At 38.5% G+C, this 24,933-nt stretch overlaps 1 protein-coding gene across 4 annotated transcripts in view; it reads left to right on the top strand.

Moving 5' to 3' along the window:
• GK (glycerol kinase) overlaps positions 1-17,863 on the top strand; it is a 37,403-nt gene extending 19,540 nt beyond the window's left edge. Inside the window, exons 13-21 of one of the 4 annotated variants that reach the window (XM_049835328.1) lie at positions 761-839; positions 2,708-2,804; positions 4,467-4,551; positions 7,914-8,034; positions 9,261-9,404; positions 10,399-10,479; positions 12,049-12,135; positions 14,214-14,284; positions 15,389-17,863. In XM_049835328.1, the coding sequence (XP_049691285.1) occupies positions 761-839; positions 2,708-2,804; positions 4,467-4,551; positions 7,914-8,034; positions 9,261-9,404; positions 10,399-10,479; positions 12,049-12,135; positions 14,214-14,257 (738 nt within the window). In that variant the 3' untranslated portion in view covers positions 14,258-14,284; positions 15,389-17,863. The remainder of the gene's footprint in view (positions 1-760; positions 840-2,707; positions 2,805-4,466; positions 4,552-7,913; positions 8,035-9,260; positions 9,405-10,398; positions 10,480-12,048; positions 12,136-14,213; positions 14,285-15,388) is intronic. The other 3 variants (XM_049835329.1, XM_049835330.1, XM_049835331.1) reach the window with 3 other exon arrangements.
• Positions 17,864-24,933: the final 7,070 nt, after the last annotated feature.

The following is a 24,933-nucleotide window of genomic DNA, read 5'->3' as shown; positions in this document are numbered from 1 at the left end:
CTTTCCAGAGACGCAAAAAATGTGGATTCAGCCTTTTCTTTTAAACTGATATCTTGTAACTGTAATAGCTAGCTGGTGAGAAAATACCCCTGTTCCTTCTAGCAACGGCTTTGAATGAAAATATAATGCTCTTCCCATTTTACTTGAAGCTTACTCTAGTAGACTTGAGACTGTCTTGTAGAGAAATCCGTTTGGACTTTGGAGTGAGACAGGAGCCATACCACTCATCTGTGATATGATGGAGCCATTCAGGGCCGTTCGCTGAGACAACAGAGCAATTTTGCTGGCAAATGCAAGTGCCTCAGTTTTCTGCCTCTCTAGGCATTTGTATTTAGACTCTAGACATAATCAGTCTTGGTTTGTTAAAGCATAAAAATCTTAATAACTCTTCAATAATTTGTCAGAAAAAGAAGGCTAAGCCTACTAGACTTCATAACTGTATACTCAGGAGAAGACCTAAATTAGAGAGACAAGATGACTGCTTAGCAAATGTCATGGTAACTCTCCCCCATGAGAAGAATCACACAATATGCACCTTTTCTACATGGACCCTGTGTAACAGGCTGCCATTTTTACACGGCAGCCTCCAGCTGCCAAGAAACTTGTGGTTTAGTTGTGAGCATTCTTCGGAGTGCTTTAAGCTGTGACTGTAAGCCTGCAATTGGAGGCCACAGCTACCCCTCCTCTCCAGTCTTGTAAAAAGGAACATGAAGCTACCAGTTGTTGTCTCCTAATGTTGTAGTGATTTTGTTTCTTTCAGGGATCTGTTGCAATAGCTGGTGCTGTTGTTCGTTGGCTAAGGGACAATCTAGGTATTGTTAAGACTTCACAGGAAGTTGGTGAGTATTCACAATTTGGAGCTGCTTAGTTTTTTAATTTTCGTTTCCGATGTCTTGCTCTCTCTAATGTTGAACGAAAGCTCAAAATATTCAAGTAAAGAAAAGCTGCGAGATGCATATATTTTTCTGTGTTTGGACAATTTGGTTTGCATCCCTGAAATCACTGTTTATTGATATATGTGTTTCATACAGCATATCAATACAGTCTTTGAAACCCTTTGTCAGCTTTGTTGTATTGCAGTCTGTACTTTTTAGTAGTTTCCCTAGCAAGCAGATATTCAGGAAGATACTATACTTACAGTGTATTTCTTGGTTTCTTATAATTTTGAATTTTCCAGAGCCAAGACTATGTAAGTCTACTACAGAAGCCAGAGCATATTTGATTCTAAACCTACATATTCATTCCTGTCATAAACATGAGAACCTGAGGCCTTACATTTGCAACGATTTATGTAGAAGGCTTCATATCCATTAAGTTAGGGACTTCAGTTTGCAAAGCTGCCTCTTACAGGAACTGTGGAGGATGGTAATCTGTTTTGGCTAAGAATACAGTAATCCTTTAGCATTTGGGGAACTTATATTTTCTGCTTGAGCTGAACTGAAACAAACTGGTGGGTGACATTATAAAGAGTAGGAATATATCAAACTTTGAAAAAGGAGAAAATGTCAGAAGCATGCAAGTGTAACAGTTTGAAAGTGACTGACTTGATGAGATTAAGGATTAAAAAACATTTCATTACATATTTTCAATAATTTGATATCTTATTCAAAGGTGGAAAAATTCAGAATTCAAATTTTATGTAAAACTTCAAACATTAAGCAAAAATTAAAACATCAGTCTGTAAAGAAAGCTTCGCAGATCATACAGAAGAATATAAACTACTGTCATGTGAATTAACCAGCTGTTGAAACACTACAGTACCTCTTGGCTTCACGAGTTTGACTAGACCCTTGGAAGTTTTGAGTTTCAAGAACTTTAATCTTGTCAGTGTTGTTAAAGTCATGTGGGACTTCATCATCTCTTCCTGTTTCCCTGAACATGTCCTTCCTTCTCCCTTCACTCCTTTTTTAGGTGGAGTCTGTATGAAAGCACCATTTTAAAAAGACTTTGAATAAATTTTCCTATCTCTTTTTCTCTATTACTATGCTTCTCTGATCAATGAAGAGGAAATTTACAAAAGCAGAAAAAAGATACTTTCCTTTCTTGTTATAGGAAGGACCTGCACATTAGCATTACTTCCTTTGCAGTTCTTGATGTTTTAATATAATTTTTAAAATTACAAATATTTTAATATTGTGGAGCTCAGCTATCCAACATCATTACTCAGATATTAAGAAACCTCAGATTTCCTTGTAACTGGCCTTGTGATTATATACGTAAGCTGAGAATTTAGAACTCTAAATCCATTTGAAATTAATGGGAATTTAGTTCTTAACTCCCTTTGGTCTTGATCCAGTTTCACTTGCTTGCCCTGACTTAAATGCAAGTAAATGTGACCTTTTGGACTGCTTTGAAGGTTGCATTCTTTACCCACAGGATACTCTTTGAAAACATCACAGAATCTAGGTCAGAATATTGAGTACACGATTTTGGGGTTTGGTTTTGATTTTTCATTTTGTATTTTACATTTCCCACAACTCCCTATAACCCATCTTTTGTTCATATTGTTGCAAATGGACAAGTAGTTAATGAGAAGCAGAGTGCTGGAGGTGTATTTTCTAACTGTATGTGGCTTGATTATTTTTGTAGCTACCTAACATATTCTGAATATTTTCCCTATTTAAATAATAACACTTTTAAGTGTCACATTTAAGTGTTGGTACCGTTGTGAAAAGCTAAGTGAAGACTGTTTGTGTGTGTGCATTAGAAAAACTGGCTGCAGAAGTGGGGACTTCTTATGGCTGCTACTTTGTGCCAGCATTTTCAGGACTGTATGCACCATACTGGGAACCCAGTGCAAGGGGGTAAGGATCTGACTAAACACTGCATTTGCAGGGAGATTTAATGATTTTACAAATACTATCACTAGTTCTTCCAGGTATTTGAAACTGTTCTTTTTTTTTTCCTTTGATGTGTCTGGATACATCATTCTCTGTGGTATCTTCAAGCAACTACTGCATATCTCTTTTGTATTTAATCTGTTCAAAACAGCAACTGCTACTGGGAGAAAAAGAAGGATTAGCTAGCTCAGCTAGTCACCCTCATCTTGCCCCCACCACCCCCAAAAAAGGAGGGAGGAGGCAGGGGGCAGGGAAAACATTTGGGCTGGGTTGTGTGTTTCAGAGGACAGGTACAAGATAGTTCTGTTGTTCTTGCCACTAATGGGGCCAGCTGTTTTTTCTTCACACATTTCTGATTCTGAAAGGACATCTGCATACCTGTGAGCTGTCAGGCAACAAAAGTAGAAAATGAAGAATTTAGTGCTGATTATTTTTTTTGAGCTCAGTTTCCCATGGCTGCTGCATTCACTATTTCAAATGATACAGGCTACTTCATTCCTCCCCACTTCTCCTCCCTCTCCTTCCCTTTATGTCCAGCTTTCTTTCCTGTCTATTGAATACTCTTTTCTCCTCTCCTTCAAGTCCCATTCCTGGTTGTTAAGACTTAACTAGCTGGTACTAGTTGGAACTACTTGTTCAAACAATAACCTTCCATTTGTCTTTTCTGCTATTGTGAGGTCACCTCCTGTTGCGGGAAACACAACATGCCATGGGAGTCACAGAAGCATAACAAATTTAAATATAAAATAGCTTTCCTAAAGTCAGAATAGAAATCTTAAAGAATATCTTGTTTCCAAGGTTTTGAGTAGTCGCATCTTTAGAATTTAGATGCTTTTTGTACGTAAGGAAGAAAAAAATCTTTCAGTTAGTTGTTTTTACACTTTTTAGGATCATAGTGCTTAACTTTTTAACTGTTAAAAGCTGATCTTTGGAACGGCAACAACTAAAAATATCTTTGAACTTGCATGTATCCAGCACCAAATATAGCTTCATTTCTGTGTAAAATGCTACACTATTCCTCAGATGTTAAAATAGAATAAAAGGATGATTATTTGCTCTGCAGCTCAGAGTACCTTGACAGAATTCAGCTTACTCATGGTTAGATGTAGCATAATTTCCATAATCAAAAATCTCTTTGAAGGTGCAGAAACAACTAATGATCAGAATAGACCTGAACACAATTTTAAGCATTTAGAGCATAGCACTGACACAGCTGGGCTTTTCCTTAAGAATTTAAAGACTAGAATTAAGATTTTAGTGATAGATGATATTTTTTAAAGAACAATCAGCCTCTATCATACATTTCCTTTTCTTAAACTAAGACTAGAATTTTTGTGTGTGTTTGTGTGTGTATGGGTGAATATGCATCCATCTGCATGCAGATTGGCAATAAAATTTTAATTTATGGCAATTGTAATGATTGGACACTGAAACCATGTTTGTCAGGAGAACAGGGATGAAAGACTTTAGATTAAAGGGAAACAAGCTTTTTAATATTGAAAAGCAGTCCTCATACAAATGAACTGAATGAGTTTTGAATTAGAAAGCGTAGGTCTGAAGTAATGGTGCATGTCTGGTGAAGAAGTATGTCCTAACTGTTTGGGTTTTTTTTTTTCTCTTCAACAGTATTATCTGTGGCCTTACTCAGTTTACAAATAAAAACCACATCGCCTTTGCTGCACTTGAAGCGGTTTGCTTTCAAACACGAGAGGTAAAGGCAAATTGGGTCCTAAATACATTGTAAATTAGTATAATAACAGGGACCGTAGCTCTTCAGGAAGAGAGAGGATTGAAGAGATTTAATGAAGATTAATCATATGCTTTATATTGTACTTTGATGCTATTCTTCTCTTTACATGGTGCTAATGTTGAAAAATTGTTCCTGTGGGCTTAGCTACAATGATGGGGTTGGGTGGTACATTATTTTGGGATGACAGTGCTGCTTTTTATCAGCACTTAAAATAAGGTGAACATACTTTGTGAATATGTTGAGAGGCAGAACAGAGAAACATTGAAATGACAAGGCCAGTGCCATAACTAAAAAGTTGCATTTGGTAGGAGACTACATTTTATATTGTCTGCTGTGACGGAGATAGCTTATGTTGCTTCTGGTATACAAGAACAAAAATGAGTTAAAGCAAGACAGCAGCAAACATACCAAGGGAAATCTGGATTCACTTCCTGCCCATTACATCTTGTATTACCTTAGCTGGCATTCTGCAACAGCAAACCTAAATTCTCACAGAAGAAATGAATCCTCCAATCAAATCAAAGGGGTTGATATCAGTATGTTCTGAGCATTAGAATCTTTATATCACCATCTACTATCAATTTACACTCCCTGTGTTCCATACAAATACAGAAGAAAATGAAATCCCTAGACCTCAGAGGGTAACAGTCAACCTTAATTTGATTGCATGTTTCTAAACGGCTCATATTTAAACACACTGAGTTTTAAAATAACACCCGGCTAAAACCATGTGAGCAGAGGAAAGCAGCTTGCTGTTTCTGTAGTGACATAGAAAAGTACTCATGTGGAAAAAGACAGCCAGAAATCTCACCCAGACATCTGCTTTTGAAGCTGTGCTAACAGCCTCTGAGTCCTCAGAAAGTTGTAAAGGAGCTTGGAAGTAGCATATATCTCTAATTCTGGTACTAGAAGTCAGGGTAAAGTTACAGGGAACTGAACCGGTAGTTCAGTTTGTTGTCTGCTCCTCTCTTTCCTTGTCCCTCCTCCCATCCATTTCCTCTCATATGACAGCTCAATGAACTTTCCAGCAGAAAATTATCCCTCTTTTTTGCTGGGCTATTTTTCTGCTGAATTAATGACCTCAGCTGCCTTGCAGAGGAGTGTAGCAAATGTCAGAATGAGAGACAGGGCATGTGGCTGGGAGTAGGAGGGAGGGGAGTAAAGCTGTCAGACTGAGTGAGGGTGAAGTTAACTGTTTGAACAGATCTAATACTTCCTCATACTTTAGACAATGTGCTTTTATCACAATGACAGGAGTGCCTGATCAGGTCTCTGGACACGCTTAAATTAACAGACTAAGTCCTAGTGACACAGATAAAATATGTGTACATTTTTCAAAGATACATTGTTAGTTCTGTCCTGTCAGAAACAAAGTTCTTTTGTTTTAATTCCAGTTAAAATGGAAGTCTTTTGTATCCTTCAGGAAAAACCTCAAATTTCATGTTTATTGGAGTTTTTGCTTGGTTTATTGTGCCATCCAGTCCTTCTAAGTCTCTTTTCCTTGTTATACAAAAAGCTCCTTCCCTGTGCAGACAGATGAAACTTGTAACGTTTCTTCTTCCAGAAGGCGTTATGAAAAAATAAGCAATTTTTCAGTTCTAAGAGCTGTACAATGCTGTCATTAGACACAACTTACATACTTGGATACCTTGCTTTTCATCCAACCTCAGTACAATAGAGAGAGCAGCAGCATGATCATAATTTGTTTTGTTCCTTCATCCCTTCCTGATTTCTAGCATTCTTTTCATTTTTTTAATCTCTACCGAGTGCCTGATCCAACATGCTCTTGCACAGTGGTAAACAAAGCCCGAGCCTCCAACAGTATGTGTGTGTAAAGCTGAGATTATGAGGCACTGCTGAAGTTCTGAAAGGTAAAAAAGGCAGGTGAAGTCAGCATAGACGAATGCAAAAAAAAGGAAATAAGTGGTGGGGAGCAGTACTAGCTTAGTACTGCCACCAAACTTTGCTGCTGTGCTATGAATCCTCTTTTCCAGGTTATTTCTCATGTATTGAACAGCACAGGCCTGTGGATAGATGCTGCCACCATGAAAACTGGCCTTTTAACTTGTAATTTTAACCATTATTTATCCTGTGGCAGTTCTTTTAGTTCCTTTAAAGATTTTCTGGTGAGGGACCTTGCTGACTTACTTTCTGGGAATTGGTAGAATCTACTGGACAACTGATCTCTATATAGCTTTTACTAGCTTACAAACCTAAAATTTTTCTGTTCTTTTTTTAAAAAAAAATATTGACTTTTCCCAGTAAGGATTGTATAATAGGGTACTTTGTGAACTACAGAACAGCATGGAATGCATTGTAGGTTTGGTCTCTTTTGTGGTGTATGTTGCTTTGTCATTTAAAGCTGAGAAAAGCACACTTTTTTTTTATTCAAATAAATTGAAAAATTACAAAGATAAAATCATTCTGCACTAGTTAATGCCTAACTTTGTCAACAAAAATTATGCACTAACCTTAACAAATGCAAATGAGACATTTAATTGACTGCTTTTACAAAACCCTAGAAAACCCACGTTTCTGCATTTAATAGGTGCTTGTAGGATAATGCCATGGTGTTACCAGTAGCTAAGGTTTGAGGCAAATCTTATTAGGAAACCCTCTAAAAAGCATATCAATAGGTATCAGTGAATTACATACTTCACTCTTAGTTAATTATCCCTTGGAAACACTTCAACACTTTTCATTTATTTCCAGCTATCCACTGTGCCCAAAAGAAGGAAGCATAATTTTACAAAAAATTACACTAACAGTTTATTTTTGCAGTCTATCTCGTGTAATCTAAAATTCTCAATTTTCAACCACTAATGGAAAATATTTCAAGACGCTGCTCTTTCAAAACTGTTCAAAGTTCAGCTGTTCCTATTGAAGTGTCTTCCAGATTGCCAGTTTAAACGTTTTAATTTTTCAATTCTGTAATGCATTAAATTAGAGAAAGTACCTAGCAAACTGTAATCAGCTAAAGGACTCCATTTAGTATTACTTCTTCCTTTATTAGCTTTAATAAATGTTGTAGTTGTCATCAGCTTTTTTTCAAAATTCTTCTTCTCAGACCATATAACCAACACATAGGCTAGATACAGAGCATCAGAGGAGGAACATCTCCTACACTAGGATTTCTGTAATAAATGGAATGCATTTGCTGTAAATTAAACAAAACTGTGTTATTACCACCTCTCGATATGTAGGGGAGGGGAATTATCTACTTAACACTCTTCAGCAAATGCTGAATTATCAGTATTTTATACTCAGAGGGTGTCATGGATTTCTCTGCAGTTAAATCATAACATATATTACTCTTACTTAAGATTTTAGATGCCATAAACAAGGACTGTGGGATACCACTAAATCAGTTACAAGTAGACGGAGGAATGACCAATAACAAAGTCCTCATGCAACTCCAGTCAGACATTCTCTGTATTCCAGTAGGTAAGATGAAATTGCAACTCCTATTTTCTTTTTAAAGCTGAAAACAACATTGGTTTGTAATGGCTAATGAGGACAAATGGGTTGGCTTGCTTTGTTGCTGGTCTTTTGCTACTGCTTGAGAATGTTGGGGTTTTTTTCAGAAAAAGTTTTTAGACTTGGTTCCAGTTTTGACATTCACTTTCATAGAGAATTACTGACTTATTTCTTGTGTTGAAATATTACAGCACTATGACAGTATTGAACTTTAAAGTTGTCATATCAATTTCTAAACATCTAACAATTTTAAAATGTGAAATGAATGCTCTGCTGCAACATGTTGGCCCTGAGAATCTTGCTCAGAGATAAATCAGAACTTTGCACCTCCACTGCTCGTTCATGTTTGGTCTTGCATTTCAGCAAACGGATAATACCCTTTATTCTGTTCCCTTTGCCTGCACAAACCTTTGGGTTTTTAGCTTTTGAAGGATGTGTTTCAATGCACTAAAACTCTTTAAAGACCTCACTTGAAACTTGGAGCATTTCAGCATCAGTAAAAAGGGTGCATCTTTCTGAAGACATGTTTTAAGACCTGTAGCAGATCTCAGGTTGCTGAGTATTATAAGCTATACATAAACATTTTTAAGGATGCAGTGTATCACTGAGTAACATCAGGATATTATATATCTTCATCTATACTGAAGACTGATAATTTGCTGCATAAATGTAATAATCTTGCCTAATGCAGCTTCTAGAAAATCATTTAGAAAAACATCATGTTGTTTCTTATGCATAAATGTGAGACACTTCAGTGGAAAGTTTTTAACTCCAGAGATATTGTAGCTTGCCTTTAATGATACATAATGCACAAGGCTCATACTATCGGTGCAGATGCACAGTTAACAGATGAAAGGATATGATCAATAAAATCAGATTTTAAAGGATCCTCTGCCTGAAGCAGATAAGCAGGCAGTTCTAGATTTAATGGAACAGATTTACCATTCACATCTTGGGGATGGGATGGTCTTCTGTAGCATCTGTGGAAGGCAAACAAGCTAGTAAGTACAGGTGAAGTTAGCCTCATAACCATGTGAATGGCAATAAAATGAGGTTTGCAGTTGGTAAAGGAAGCATATAGCAGTTGTAGAAAATATATATCTTTCTAGATATATATGTAAATCTTTAGTTCTGATGTCATCAAGGTGACTTTCATTAAAAATCATCATGGCCTTCTCTGCGATTTACTTCAGTAAAGCCATCAATGCCTGAAACAACAGCTCTAGGAGCTGCTATGGCAGCAGGAGCTGCAGAAGGAGTTGGAATTTGGAGTCTGAATCCTGGAGATTTGACAGCAGTGACATGTGAACGATTTGAACCACAGATCAACCCAGAGGGTAAAACCCTTTCATGTTATCTAAGAAGTTGCAAACTTAATGTTTTATGTCCAACAGATCGTTTTTTCTTTGTTGCAGTCTAACATGCTGATAGAAAAACAGCTATATATGAATAGCCTCAAAAACATTGAAGATAAGATTTGCAGTGTTTGGTTTAGAGAAAAGTGCATTTCAGTTGCTGTTTTGTCTGTTTATTGACTACTAAGATTGGGAAATGGTTAAAACAACTTAACTCCACAAGGAAGTGTGTTGGGGGTTTCTTTTTTCTTCTTTTTGAAAGCAGCTTGTCACTGGGCGTTGCAGTTAGTAGTTTTTGATTTATAGGAAGCAAAATCAAAGAAATCTTGAAAGGTTTTTACTGAGAAAGATGTCTCCTAAAGCTCCTGTGCATTTGTGAGTTTTCACAGATGTCAAAAGGATAGACTGACTGTTTTGGAGAGACTTTTCTTTTGGGTTTAAAAAGCCTACATTAATCATTGTTTTTTAGCTGACTATCTTTTTCATCAGTTCTTAAGTGCTTCTAGAGATAGAAAGCATGTACTTGACATAATTAATCCATGTGCAAGACAAATGCATTTTTGTCTTTTCAGTTATTTCTTAATTTTTGTTACAGAATTTTGCTTACCATTTTGATTATAATTACTGCTATAATCCCTACTTCAAGGTAGTATTTTCAACACTGAAGGGCTTCTGCATGAATAACAATTGCTTCATTTTGTCCTACTTGTAAATCTTCTTATTGGTGAACATGCAGAAAATGTTTTTTAAGGTTTATTTCTCCTAACTGTGCATAATTGTTGGGGTTTGGGTTGTTTGGGGGCTTGGCGTGGGGGTTTGTATTCAAAACAGCGTTTTATAATACTTGTTCTGTGCAGACAAACTATACTGTGCAAAAGAGTGGAGAGCTAATATTGTAGTCTCTGCTTCTTAAATACTTGTAGTTGTATTCGTATGCATTGAGATGCTTTTCTGTTTGCTGATTTCTTAATTTCAGAAAGTGAATATCGCTATGCCAGATGGAAGAAAGCTGTGCTGAAATCTATGGGCTGGGAGACATCTGAAGCTCCTTCAAATGGTAAAACAGAAATTAATGCAGGTCAAGTATTACTAATTAGCCAGTTAGCCTAGGTAGCTGATCTTGAGTTTGGTGACCTTTACTGTTCATACCATCTCTGGACTATTCCAATGATTTAAAAATTACTACTTAAAACCACTGTGGAAACAAAGCAGGAGAATAGATAGATAGGTCTTCCTCTTGAAAAGAGGGCACAAGCAACATCTTGTAGGGCTCTAAAAACAGAGGACATGAAATCCAGACTAACTGCAGGTTTTGCAGAATAGTATTGGTTTACAAAAGAAAAAAAATCTTACCTAGAAGAAGAGATACGGCACAATTCTAAGACAGTGCAGGGATTTTGTAAGCTTTCTTATACTATAACCTCATGTTGCAAAGGAGAAAAGTTTCATCCTGTGATTTTTCTTGCTACATCTTGCTTTTATTATTTGCTGTATAGGAAGGAGGGATTGATAGCCACATCAAAATCTGACCGAGAAGGGCTAAGAGCAAGAAGTTATCATAAAGTGAAGAATTTCATAGACCTGTTGTTCACACACAGAGAATATACAAACACTTTTGAGGGACTGAACAAGATCTTTCTTTTGATGTAGAGGGCTTTTTCATCTGTCAGGTTTGAATTAAATAAAACCTGCAGTCTTCTATGATCTATAATTTTAATTTATATTTCAGCACTTTTTCAGGATGAGGTTTGAGTCCTGAATCATCCTACAACACATCATTTATGGTCTTTATCTTAATTTCATTTCCCTATTGTTGGAAAAACTATTAGAATGAAAAGTATTAAGTAAAGAATCCTCAAAGTGGAAAGTCCGCCCACAATCCACAGTTGCAGCCCTCAAGCTGCATGAAGTCTCTTACTTTATTCTTGAAAGCTAAAACTAAAATTTTCTTTTTACCATCCAATATGTTGGTTTACGTATTTTATTTAACACATTGGTTATACAAACAATTCTGCCAAGGCTATTTGGGAGGGAAATAGGTAACTTATGCTAAGTAACAAGATTCACTTCAGTATTGTCTATTACGGTTTAGTAGCCTTACATCTAAATTCTCTGTTATGGGTCCTAAAATCCCAAGTGCTTGGTGCGTATCTTACTTACATATCTTTATTTCCTTTTGAAGGATAGAAAATTCTGCCTTGCAGAAAATAAAACTAGATGGTGTTCTTCAGCTCATGTGAAATATGTTTATCAAAACTTAGCCTCAGTGATCTGTTATCTGTTATCTGGTTTAACACTGGACAGGAAAATGTTATTTTCCTTAGTTCTTGCTTTGAAACTTTGTCTTCTGCCTGCTAGGAGAGTTTAAGATTGAAGAATGCTAGAAATGGGCTCAACTCAATTACTATTGCTAACAGTGGAATTTGGATTTGAACTCTTATATTGAGAGCCTGTTTTGAATTATTGTGGGGGTTATGCATAATCTTTTTTAGTTTTTCTGCAAATGTCACTACATTTGTTACTTTTTGCTGTTCATATGGTTTTTAACACATATATTGCAATTTATATATATATATTTCTCTTTTGATTTGCTTGACTGGAAACACCTTCCCCTGGATGACATCAGGTGACACTAGTATCTTCTGTAGTCTGCCTTTGGGTTTTTTTATTATGAGTAGCATGATAATGTTAATCGGAGCAAAGTACGTCTCAGGTTAGTTATTATTTGAACTAGATGACTTTAAAAGCTATCTACACTAGTTTAAGTATTGGGGTTTTTTGTATTCCGTCTGTTTATTTTTAGCAAAAATGACTGATGCTTTTTGTTGTTCATGCACACGAGTGTCTGAGGATGTGAATTAGACATATGATACCTAAGGGAACCAAGTGAATGCCATCTCGAATTCATCCTCATGTGCCATGAAATTCGTAATTGTTAGATGCACATGAAACCTTGAACTCCTCCCTCCCTTTGTCTAGCTATGCAGACTGTACACAGTTTATAAAAGGCATATAGGTTGGAGCAGCCTAGCAGAGTTTTGCATTGCCTGCATTACAGCGTGCACTGCAGTTAGAATAAGGTTCCATCCTTTATCTTATATTTCTTCTCATAACGTTTAAATTTATTTTGAGGATCTTGTTTGAATAAAGTGAAGACTTTTCTTCTGTCCCTGAAAGGCTTCATGCACCCCTTTTATTTTTCTGCTCCCCTTGGAGCTATTTTATGGTCAGAAATCTTCATCTACTAAATCTATAGAATATTCTTTTTGTACTTTGTTCTTGATGGATAAGTGAATTCATTTTGTGTAAAGAGAAGAGACCTTAAAAGGCCTATGTGCAAAACTGGGGAAAAGGACTGTGTGCATATGCAATGAAGATGCATCTCAACCTGTTAATATATGTTTTATTTTAAAAGAAAGTTCTTAATATGAATGATGGTTAGTTACTTATGCCAGAAGTAAGACATTTCATAAAGATATTCTTATGATAAGAAAAAGAAGTTTATATGGTGATGCCATTTCTTCTTTGTTGTTGTGTTTCATAATTTCATTCCAAAGAAAATATTTTACAGCATAGCCATTGTTGCTGCTTAGTAAGCTTTTTGGGGGTGGTTGTTTAGTTTTCTTTCTTTGTTTTGGTTTTGGTGGGATGGGCAGGGGGTGTTAATTAAACAGACAGTGGAGGACTCTAGCATGCTTCTGTGATGATGTGTTTGTATTTTGTTTCTACTCATTCAGCCTGAATTAACTATTCAATTGTAATTTTCCTTGCGTGGAAGAGACTGTCTGAGCTTGTAGGAGAACTAAAATCAAACTAAACAAATGCTAGGCAAAAATCAAACTGAATTGACATTGATTTACTAACTCTGGAATGTATCTATGAATGAGAACAATCTTGATTATGAAGAATAAAATAAAACCAGCTGTGAAAAAGTGGGTAAATTTTTAACAAGCTGAACTAAGCAACTTGAATATTAATTCCAGGTCAGGTTCTTCACCACATGGAGGACACCTAAAATAATATGAAGATCAGTGTTAAGTGGGCAGATAAGCAACTTAAATTCTGGGCTTATTGCTTTTTAAAAATTACTAATCAGTAACCTGCCTATACATGGTTGGACTCGATGATCTTGAAGGTCTTTTCCAACCTAAATGATTCTATGATTCTATGATTCTAAATATCTAACCTTGCACTGCTGGAACTCATAAAAAAAGATATTTTTTTTTGTCCTTTCCCTAAGCTTGCCAGTGACTTTCTGACCCACAAGTGGAAAACATTTTCATCTCAACTCCCTCTGGCCTTCAGAACCCATTTTTGCCCTTGTTTTCAGATAACAGTAACTATTAGTATAGTTAACTACAGATAACTATTGGTATAGTTACTGTTACTATATATATATAGTTACTATATATACTGATACAGGTACTTTATATACCGATATATTGGCATATTATTTACATGGTAAGCTTGGGGACAGGAGAAGTTGCAACAAATTTCCAGCTGTTACTTGTTTTAAAAATGATGATGTCTAACAAGGAATAGCATCAGTGATGATATGTACAGGTTGTAGTTTTGCTCAGCTATGTGTTAGAATAGGACATGACATACAGAATTTGTGTTGCTGATTGGAGCAGGGCTGCTTCCCCCTTAGATATTTACTCTGGTAAATATCCTTTTGCTTTTAAGAGCCAGAACTACCTGACCAGACTTTCCTTCTAATTCAGTACAGGAACTCCATTAATTAATTTGTTACATTTTATCTTTTAATGAAACACTGGAACTCCAATGCAGCCATCAGTATAGTAGGTTTGAGGATTGAATCTACTGAGGACTGAATCCATCCTTCATGTGCTGAAACAGCAGTAAGTCTTGCATGGCAACAGTGCTGTTGTTGAACATGTCTCTGTAGGGCAGGGCCATGATTTTACAGCTACTGAAATGCAAAGGAAAAATCTGCTGTGGCAGAATAGAGAACACTAACGTGGCAAAACCCCATTTGCAGAACTGCTAAACTGCCTTCTCATGCAGCACCTCTTGACTGAATATGAAGAACAATACTGTATTTCATGATATCATTTTGTAATTTCATCAAAATCAGGTCAATTACTTGTACCTTACTTTATGATCTTCATTCTTGTCTCCCAGAGGAGAAAGGGCCAAATGTTTTGGTTTATTTCACTATTAAAGCAAGTAGTATGTAGTGACTAGTGTCCTTGTGCTAAGACTTTGTTAAGTTTTTCACACTAGTTTTGGAAGCGGGCATCTGAGAGGTTTCAACATATTCTGTAGCTGTACTTTTTTGGTGGGTGGGAGTTAACCGAAAGTGTTACTATATTTTATTAGACTCAAATTTAAAGAAATGCCTTTGCATGCTTAAATTGGCAGCTCTCACGTGAGATATAAGCAGGGATTGGATATCTACGTGATCTTATGTGACTTCTGGGGTATACAGTTCTTTGACTTTGTTCTCACAGAATAAGGTGTCAGTGCTGATAGTAATACTGTATTCTTCCTGCTTAAATACCCTTTGGGGTTTTTTTTAAGATTCTGTTTTTCCGTATTAGTTTCTTGCGCTGTGATAGTTACTGTCAAATTGCATACTAATTTACATACAGGGATCACTATGCAGTTCTGCAAGTTAGTTGCAATAATATTTCCCAAATTTCTGAAAGCTGAGCTCATATTCAGAAAAAATAAGCTTAGAGTACCTTCCTTTAATTCTTCTACTTGTTAAAAATTTACCCATCTGAATAGTGTGGTCTCTTCTCTCCTGCTTATATGCATATCCCACACACTTAAGTGCTGGCTTATCTGGTGTCACAAGATACATCTAATTTATAACTGCATTAATTGAAAACAAAAGATGGCTACACTGAATTCCCCTCATAGCTCAGCTGTGTTATAGAGTGTTATTAATGCTTTAGAGTAAATTCTATGTTACTAATGCACATTCTTTCTTATTTAAGGTACTGGTAAATGAGACTGCTTAGTGGACTCTCTGGATGCAGCTGATTTCTTTGTTTCGTTTTGTTTTGTTGTCTGAAGAGATTCCACCACCAATGTGATTATACTACTTGTGTGACTAAATACATTCATGAATCCATCTGTTGCCAGTCCCTGAGTAACCTCCCAGTGGTACACTGAAACTTTCATCTTCAGCCCTTCATTACTCTGCTCCCTTCCTCATCAACTCCAACTGCAGTCCTGGAGGCCTTTGCGTGGACTCTCTCACATCATCTTCTAAAATTTCACAAGCCCTAGCTTTGTTTGAGAAAGTTGGTATAACAAAACCCTGCAACTTCTGAGGTAATGACGTCAGATGTTCAGCTATCCTTTTCAGGGGTTTGGTACTTTATACAACACACTGCAGAGAATTAATGGTGCACTGTAGAACTTTGTAAACATCTTACAATTCTTCCAGCTGCTGTGAATTATCTTTCATATGTCTATGGTTGCCAAAGATGTTTTATTGTAGTGGCTGCTGGTCTGAAACACCTTCAGTGGTATAAACCTTTTAAACACTAGCTCAAAATGTATTTTCAGTAGCACACATCGCCACTGGTTTGGCAATGAAGAGGTTGCTGATATGGTCCACAGAGTACTGTTGAAATCATCAATTACAAAGTTAAAAAGTTTGGTTTGGCTTCTGGCATATGCAGTCAGTTTGCCCATTATAAGTATTTAAGACACTTAAGTCTGTACATTTAAAGAGATAGGAGCAAATAGATATTTTGGTTAAGGTCATGTTTCATGTTCTTGTGCTTTTGTGTTAGTTTGGAAAGACAAGTTTGATACAGCATGCTATTGACAGGACAGCTTCTTGGTCCTCAGCAACTGATAACTCTTAAAACTACTCTGTACAATGCACTTTTCTTGACCAATACTGCATATATTCTGTCATCCTGCTTAAGGATATTTTAGTGACTATTTGTTAAACTTTTGAAAGTTGAAGCTAACTTAGTTTTCCTGAGAGAGGGTCCACTCCAAATTAAATATCAGTGCTTTAGTTCTTGATCTCACTTAGTATATCTCAGGGACCAAAATCTCCCTTTCAGTTTCCATGTCCATAGTTTTAACAGCAAGTTGTCACAAAATATGCTGAGACAACCCAAAACCCTGGCTTGGAAGAGTAAGTACTTGGCATCTGAAATGGGCCACTGGAATTCACAGGCAACATGCGTAACAGATGAGTTGCGTCCAGTTTGAAACTTTTTGTCCTCCACAGGTAACAGAGTGAGGTGATAATCTTATCTTCAGCTTTCCTGTTTGTACCAACAGCATGATGAATGTCAGCCTTATTGGTTAGGTCAGAGAAAATGTGTTCTTGTATACTGTCATTAGATCAGTATAGAATGATAGCGAGGTTAAATGTGGGAACAACATGGAAAATTTCAAAGATGTGTTTAAATGCACTAGGAGTTAAAGGGAGCTTTTTTTTGTGTGTGCGTTTGTTCTTAAAGGTTTTTGTCTTTAAAAAAAATAGTCTTTAAAAAGTTTTTTCTTTGTTAAACTATGATTAGAGGCTTAGTTTTTAAAAAGATGTTAAATATGTGTGTGTCTGAAGCAATGGATTGCACAGAAGTTCAGGTCTGTACAATATATTTAATATCAAATTCATATTAATTGCCTTTTTATTATCAAGTGCAATGACCTTTGATAATGTGACTTTTAGTTAAGAAGTTAGAGAAGGAACATTTTTTGTCCTGTGGTTGCGTGTATAAATTCCACAGAAGGGATTTTTTTTGTGCACGGGTGAAAATGTATCATTCAAATCCCATATCTCCTGTAAATACTCAAATGTGAGGTGTGATAACTAAAATTTCTGGGTTTTCCAGTTTGTACTGGAGAGGTGAAGAAAGAGCGAAAAATGAACAGGAACCCATAGAAAAATCTTTATGCTCCTTAGCTTTACTGGGAGCTGTTGCTGATCCCACCTTACCCCAAGGAACAGGAGTAACAGCAGCCTTTGGAGCACGCAGGGCGAGGGCAGCACACACCTCAACCACGGGACTTCTGAGTTCTTGCCAAAAACACTGAAGTACTGAACCTGGGAACGATTAATGCTGAAGTGTTGCCTTTGCCAATGACGTATGTAGCAGGGGGAAAGGTAGCACATAGTAAGTAGGAGGGAGATTTTTTTTGCTGCTTTTCTGACTTATCTTTTACTGGGAAACACAATTCCTGTTACTTTTTCACTGAGTAAAAATCATTATTTTATTTTCAATTGCTGTTGCAAATATTTTTTAAGAATTTCACACCACTGATGACTTTCTACCAACATAGTTGAAATATATTGTAAACTGCGTCTTGGGGGGGAGGGGACAAACTGTTGAAAGTTAGCTTTTTGTGAAGCTGTGATTTATTTTTTTCTATAAATTACCAGATTTATAAATTCTTACTTGAGAAATGCATTAACTTGGTATTAAAATACCCTAAATAAATTGCTGTAAGCTGTCAGTTTATTCTTGCACATTATCTCTCAGACACATTTTCATTGATGTTTTTTACATGAGGCATTAGTATACGCTGATGCGTATGAAACAACAGAGCACCCTCTTTAAGTATCACAGACACATGCTTTAACTTACTCAAATACACGGATCAAATACCTGCAGTACTGCATCCTGCGTTTCACTGATACATTCAGTTTCAAGGACTGGATTAGAAACTACATTTCTTCAAGTCCCTCCATATTCAGGAAAAAGCAGGAAAACACAAGTAAAACGACGAAAAGGAACACGGTCGTAAAACAGGTTTGATCTGAACAACATGGCCGACCAACAGGCCAAACGGTTTTTGCCCTTACACCATGGTCTAGTAATTGCCACAGATTAAAAAGCCATTCTGAGCTGGGGGAGGAAATGTTCACGGAATAGAAAACGTTGCAGGGGGGACTAGCCAGGAGCGGAAGGTATTTCTGTTATTTTAAGGAAGAAGCGTGGGGGTACGTGTATGTGTGGAGGGTGCCTGTATGGAGGGTGCCTGCCAGATTCTTGTTTGTTCTCTCTGTAGCTCCCAGTTGTATTCTGCGCGTCTAGTGCTGCGTAATTATGCCAAGGATACAGCCTTCATCCACAGTCTTTACAAAGTCTTTAGTCCCCTATATCGAAATCAGTTGTGTGAGTCAGAAACACACACCCCCTGCAAAAAGAAAAGGGCATTTATATATCACATCACACAGAAACTTTAGGTCACATGTAATTGCTCAATATGAGACTTCTCCCTCTGCTCGTGAGGCTCTGGTGTCTTCCTTTCACACGGCAAAATTACAGCCTTGCCCTTAGCTGTGCTGCACGAGAGCATACTCCAATTTCGTGATTCATCAAGCTGGAGTATTATGAGATGAGAGCTTTATTAACGTACTTAGTACCAGAAATTTATACATAGAGAGAACTTCTGTTCAACAAAAGCTAATACGATACCTGGTCTATTATTTGAACTCTATACAAACAAGCTTCTTAATAGCCATACCAGCATCCAAGCCATAATCTTTCCATCTAAAGAAGCCTGGATCTGTAGCTCTTGGAATGCTATTTGCTATTCTCGAAGCAGGTTATTTGTTTACTCATGAGTATGCGAAATACCGAGTCCCGATTTATGTGCACGTTTTATATTGGAATATGCAGGTACGGATTTATTATTTGTTGTGAGAGATAGATAAGCACTTAAGAAAGATAGAAAAAAACATACCAGATTTTTAGCAGTTCAGAACCCAGCTTAACGCAGTAGTAGATCAATGTAACAAGCAACAGGATGCTTGAAGGTCATAACATTGAGATGATACTGGGTTACAGAATATCCTTGAATATCTGAAATTGTTGGAAGATTTTTTTATAGCTTCATTTAAAAACAAAGAATCAGTTGTTCCCACTTGCCCTTCAAAGTAGCATTTGTTGAAGCTATCACAGCAGCATTTGGCACAGTATTCTCAAAATGAAAATGTTGCAATTGTAATTTAAATATTTATGCAAAAACTTGAGTCACAGCTGTACCACCTTCCAATAGAAGCAAAGATAACATCAGCATATGAGCAGTTCATTTACACACTGTAGGTCAGGACTGCCAAACTAGTTTGCAGTAAGTGTGTAGTACTAAACACATATGAGGAAAGACGGCGAGCTCTTTCGTAATTAAAAAAAAACCCCAAGAGGTGTGGTAATTCTCGTTTACAGAAATTCCCCTAAGACTGTTAATGTTACAAATTTTCACTCAGAAGTCATGAAGTTCCAGTGCCAAGGTTACGCACAGACCTAATAGTCCGTAGGCACAAAGTGGTCATTAAAGTGTAATTAGGTAATTTCTTTCTCTCTGTGGGTATTGAAACTTGGACACTGCCTGGAGTTAGAAATCAAGTGATGTTCCATAGTGAAGAAAAAGGACGTAAGTAGGATCCGTGCCTCCTTTTTTAATTATATTTTGAAGTTAGAGGGTTTGTAGTGCATAAGGTGTGGGTTCTCATCGTTGTGGTGCTTGAAATTACACCGAGCTACAACCTTTGCCCAGGCATCTCCAAGATGCCTCTCTCTCTTCTCCGGCCCTGAAGAAACCCACAAACATTTTCTCCATTCAGAAGGCTGCTAACGGCTGATTGTTTATGACGTTGGGTTTGCGTATCTACTCCATCACTTTGAGTGTGGACTCCACATCGGTAAAAGCATTCCCGTTTCAGAACAGGAACAAGAAGCTGGGGGTTCTCCATCTGGACCCTCACCCTGCTTCTGTGGGGAGGGAACGTCTGGCAGCCTCAGGCCATATGTAATCACAGCGTCAGACTTCACAGATACTTTCTTCAGAGCATACGTACTCCTTATGCTCCTTTATAGAGCTAATCCTTCCTCTTGCACCTTGACAGGCGGCCACGTGGCTACAGTCCAAAAGAAAGACTCTACGGAGGGATGATCTAACGAAGAGTTACACTGAAGTCCCCATTGGGTGTTCTCTGGGGTTCAGGATAGTTTTGGTTTTTTAAGGAGCTGGCTTACATCATGACAAGAGCAGAGTAGTGCTTCTGGAAAACAGCATTCAGGAGAGAAAAAAAAAAAAAAAGTAGTCTTTGATGCGCTGTATACTTGCATTCGTATAAATTCAAATACTCCCTCTCCATCCCAACGTCCGTGCTGCCGTCGGGCCCCCACTGTAACCCTTTGCCAGCAGAGCTGTGCTACCCGTGGGCATACGGAGACTTTGCTCGGTTGATATCTTAGCACCCACGTACATCAGACATAGCGGCGATGCTGTGCTTTTACTGGCTGCATTGGCATTTTAGGTGGGGACTGATCTAAACCCGCTGTATTACCACAGCAAAATTGTTTTCCTGCAATCTTATTTCTCTGCATTAAGCAATCCTTTTGCAGACATAGCCTTGGCGTCTTGGGCTTGAACTAAACCAGACTGTTATCAGAGTAATTTTAATAGATAGTTTTTCAGGCCAAGTCACATAATGCTTCTAATTTAAACAGAATAAGTATAGTCCATTCAAAAGTAATGTTTCTTCAATGAAGACAAACTTTTAAAGACTGTGAGAAAGGAATTAACAGTAAGAGTTTTTAAAAAAGCCCTCAGGTGATGGTATCACTTCATTTGCAGATGTGCACAGGTAAGATCGATTGAGTCTTCCAGTCCCCTTTGTTCCTTAGACTGACCTTTGCTAGCAGCCCATATGGTGGAATTTTTCCAAAGAACAAAAAACCAGAGTTGTCACCACTGTCATTTTCTTACCAGAGCAGACGTTAAGGAAATGTGGTCCTAACTGTAAAAATGAAACTCTTACGTGATCAGCTGAGTAACTAGACATTGCTGGCCCTATGCCTGGGGCTCTTATTATTTAAGACAGACATGTTTTGTCCTCAAAAGCCATTTGCACAGATATTTACTATGTTCATTTTCAACAAACATATGTTTGTTTCGCTGCTTTGACTTTTTCATCATTTGCTAGTGCTGCCTCAGTTAGCATTAAGTTAATGCCGCAAGTGACTTGGGAGAAAATTGTAAATGATTATGTAGTTTATAAACAACTGCAATGTAAAAAAACCTTTTATATGGTTATGGTAAGTTCTGCTTACTTCATTAAAAGTTTAAAGCACAATTGTTTTTCTTAACAAAGGACCAGAGAATTGCGTTAGCTTTCTTAACCACATTTTGCTTTTGCTGAAAAGCACCGGCTGTTTATAATAATAATAATAAAAAAGACACTTGTTGACTGCATTATTTTCTAAGGAAAGCTAATTTCATTGGTAATTAAAGGTGCTCAGTTGGCAGTATGACGAACAGAAGCCCTTTGTCTATTCACAAAAAAAGCTGTGCCCCACATACGCAAGGGGATTCTTGTCGCCAATTAACCCTGGACCACCTCTTCGGGCATCGGGATGTCTGCTGAGATTCCACTTTGTCCTCCTGTAGCTACTTGTCTACCGGATCCTGAAAGAGTTTCTCACCCCGTTGTCAGTAATGGGCAAAAAACCCGCAAGGACACTGGCGGCTGAATCAGTCAGGTAACAACCTGGCACTGTGGATCCCGTTCAGTCGTTTTCTTTCCTTTATTTTTCTCCTCTTTATTCACCGGCTGTTTTGTTGTGGGCACCTCCTACGTGTTTGAATGACTCAGAGTAAGACTTAAATCCAACTAACCATTTCTTAATACGTGTGCTAGACGATTGCAGATCAACATCACTCAGTTATTCATTCCTGTGCTGTATAGCCATTTTAAAAATACCGTGCCGGGTGTTCTAGTGGAGATGAAGAAGGGGAGGGTCTCTTAACCCTACCTAATTACGGATATACTCATCCTGTTTGTGATGCCTGCAGCTGTACAGAGATTTCAGCCTCGCTCTTACCCCATCAGGACCAGTTAGGGCTTCATCCCGTCCCCGCTGTGAGTGTAACTGGAATTCCCCTGGGAGCACAGAGCCAGCAAAAGGACGCAAAATCCTGTTTTCCCCCCTGCGGCAGCACAGCGAGCCGCACACGCCAGCTCCGCTAACTCCCTCCGCCCGTGATAGAGTAAAAAGATTCCCACCTCGGTTATTCGTTACATCTAACGGTCTGGTGTTCTCCTTGCTTCCCCTAAAAACCAAGCACCGTGCTCGCGGTAGGACTCAGTAATTCAGCCCGGGGGCACAGCAGGAGTCTGGGATGCTTTTGCTGAGGGCTGTCGCTCTCAAACGACAGGACCTGGACAGATAACGCGTCGTTTGGTCAAAGACGGGATGGCAGCCAAGGGGCAGCTCCCACGCCGCCATTCACTTCACGTCGCCTTTGCCCGGGTGACATTTAGAAACCCGCTTGACAAAAATAAAACCAACGAAAAAAAATCCAGAGTACGGTCATTGCAATTGTTTATCAAATTTGTCAGGTAAACTGTGTAAAGGAAGTTGAATTAAAACACTACAAAAGTTTTAATTAAAATTTATTTCAGTATGTAAAAGCAGTCCACCAAGTTTTGTAATTAAATCTCGGCAAAAGGATATTGATGGAAAATGCCAGTGCGTAAATTGCATTAATTGTGTAACGCTACTTAACGTGGCTTTCTCTGCTGCTTTACTGATGGAGTAGGAAGGAGAAGAATAAAAATACCATGCCGAAACCTCTGCACGAGAGTGGCTATTAGTCACTTCAAACTCTTTCCTGTTTAATAGAATGCATTACCTTAACTCTCAGAGGGAGGAAACTAATATTCTCAGTGGTGAAAAACAGGTGGATATCATTAACAGCCTGAGCGTGGAGGCGGTGCTCTCATCACTTCCACTTTCCCTGCTGCCTCCTTTTCGGAGCCACAGCTTCGTTTTCCCTGTTCTCACTCAACTGACTCCAGATTACAGCTTTCTGGCAAAATGAAGCTGGATTTTCTGACGTTTCCTTCTATGTTTTGTCAAGCAAGGCACCGGTGGGTAACGTTCAACAAATTTTCTTTTCCTTTGGGTGGTGTTTCCTTCCGTTGCCTGAACGACCCGTGCAAAAACCAGAGAGCGAGCGAGAGAAGCCCTCCCGCATCGTGTGGGCTCGAACCCCCTTTCTCCTGGCTCCTCCACGAGCGGACCTGTAACTTTTATATCAAAAGGACTTACGCCCTTTATTATGTTCCCTCCCTTTCCCATACACGGCACTTGGCTCCGCAACCGCAGCTCTCCGGAGAGCCCCTGTTTTCCCCCTGATCTGCCCCAAAAGCCACAGCTGCACCAAAAGGCAGGCTGAGCGCTGGCCGGGCTCTGCGACATCGAGGCTGTCAAAGCCGCATAATTTGCAAAACAATCTGATTTTTAGGGCAAGCTACGAGAAGGTGGTGGTGGCCAAGCACACTAAAATTTCCCCAAAGACTTGTTTTTCTGCAAGAGCGCTCTGCCTTTGACTCAGGCCAAATACCCATGATAACTCTTTGCAGGTTTAGCCATCGGTCGCAACCCTTTGCCGAACGTGACGGAGGTTGTCTGATGCTGCTCCACCCTGCCACCTCTCCGAGGAGTTGCCATATGTATTTATTAGGCTTAGGTCCGCGTTATCTCACTGATAGGGCAGGCAGAAGCTGGCAGGCAGGGGGTAATGGTGTCCGCATCCCATTTCTTCCTTGCAGGCAGCTTTTTCACCCAACCTCAAGAATGGTCAAAAACCCTCCCGGCAAATCCAAGGGGTTATTTTCCACCTCTTATCCCAAATCTGTTCGTCTTCCTTCCTGTGCTCCGTTGGCGGGAGGAAGGACAAATAGAGATGGTTTTCATGTGGTCTAGCCTTTCTCCCTCCTGTTTTTTCTGGTTTTATCTTTGCAGACGAAGAAAGTTTGATGGTTTCTGAGAAATAAGAAAAAAGAATGGCTGTGCCCTTTGCAGCAGCTGCTGTTTGTTGCTCTCCCCAGGAAAGAGATGTTGTCAGGCAAAGAGGGATTTATTTTGGGCAGTCCAATATATGAAGATCAGATTTTGCAGGATTAGCTCCAGTCGGAGCCAAAGTGCCATTACTGAGGATGCGGCTGGAAAAGGTCACAAAACTCACTCAAACGGAAGAATTGTCAGCCTGCTTCTTTTTATTCGCTCATATAGTCAGGATCCGGTATTATCTGGGTGTTACGGTATCCAATATTGTATTAAAGTTGAATTTGCTGTTCTGCCCTACTCCTTCACCCAATGCACATGCTTTTCTCCTGATTACTGCTCACCCATTGGGCAATACGAGACTCCGCTGCTCCTTATTCATGGATTAGGAAAAGCCCTGGTGGCACTCCTGCGTGGTCAATAAATGAGTTGCAGCCAGCGGCATTTAATTATTTACAGCTATACCCAAAACAGGTTTCAACGATACAGCCACGATTCTGGGGTGGAAGGTAAAGCTCTTCATTAGGAAATTACTCATCCCAGCGGGGCGGGAGTGGATGTTTTTCACTGCCACAGCCTCTCTGCTGCTATTAGCCTTTTAACTCTAAGGAAAGTCATGACGTCTCATTACGGCCCCAGGGACGGTGTATTTACCAAATGGAGGTAGGTAGGTGTATACTCTAAGGGGCACGGGTGATATATAGGATTTA

Source organism: Accipiter gentilis, chromosome 32 (genome assembly GCF_929443795.1).
Source record: "Accipiter gentilis chromosome 32, bAccGen1.1, whole genome shotgun sequence".
Lineage (NCBI taxonomy): Eukaryota > Metazoa > Chordata > Aves > Accipitriformes > Accipitridae > Astur > Astur gentilis.
This window is presented reverse-complemented; position numbering and strand designations above follow the sequence as displayed.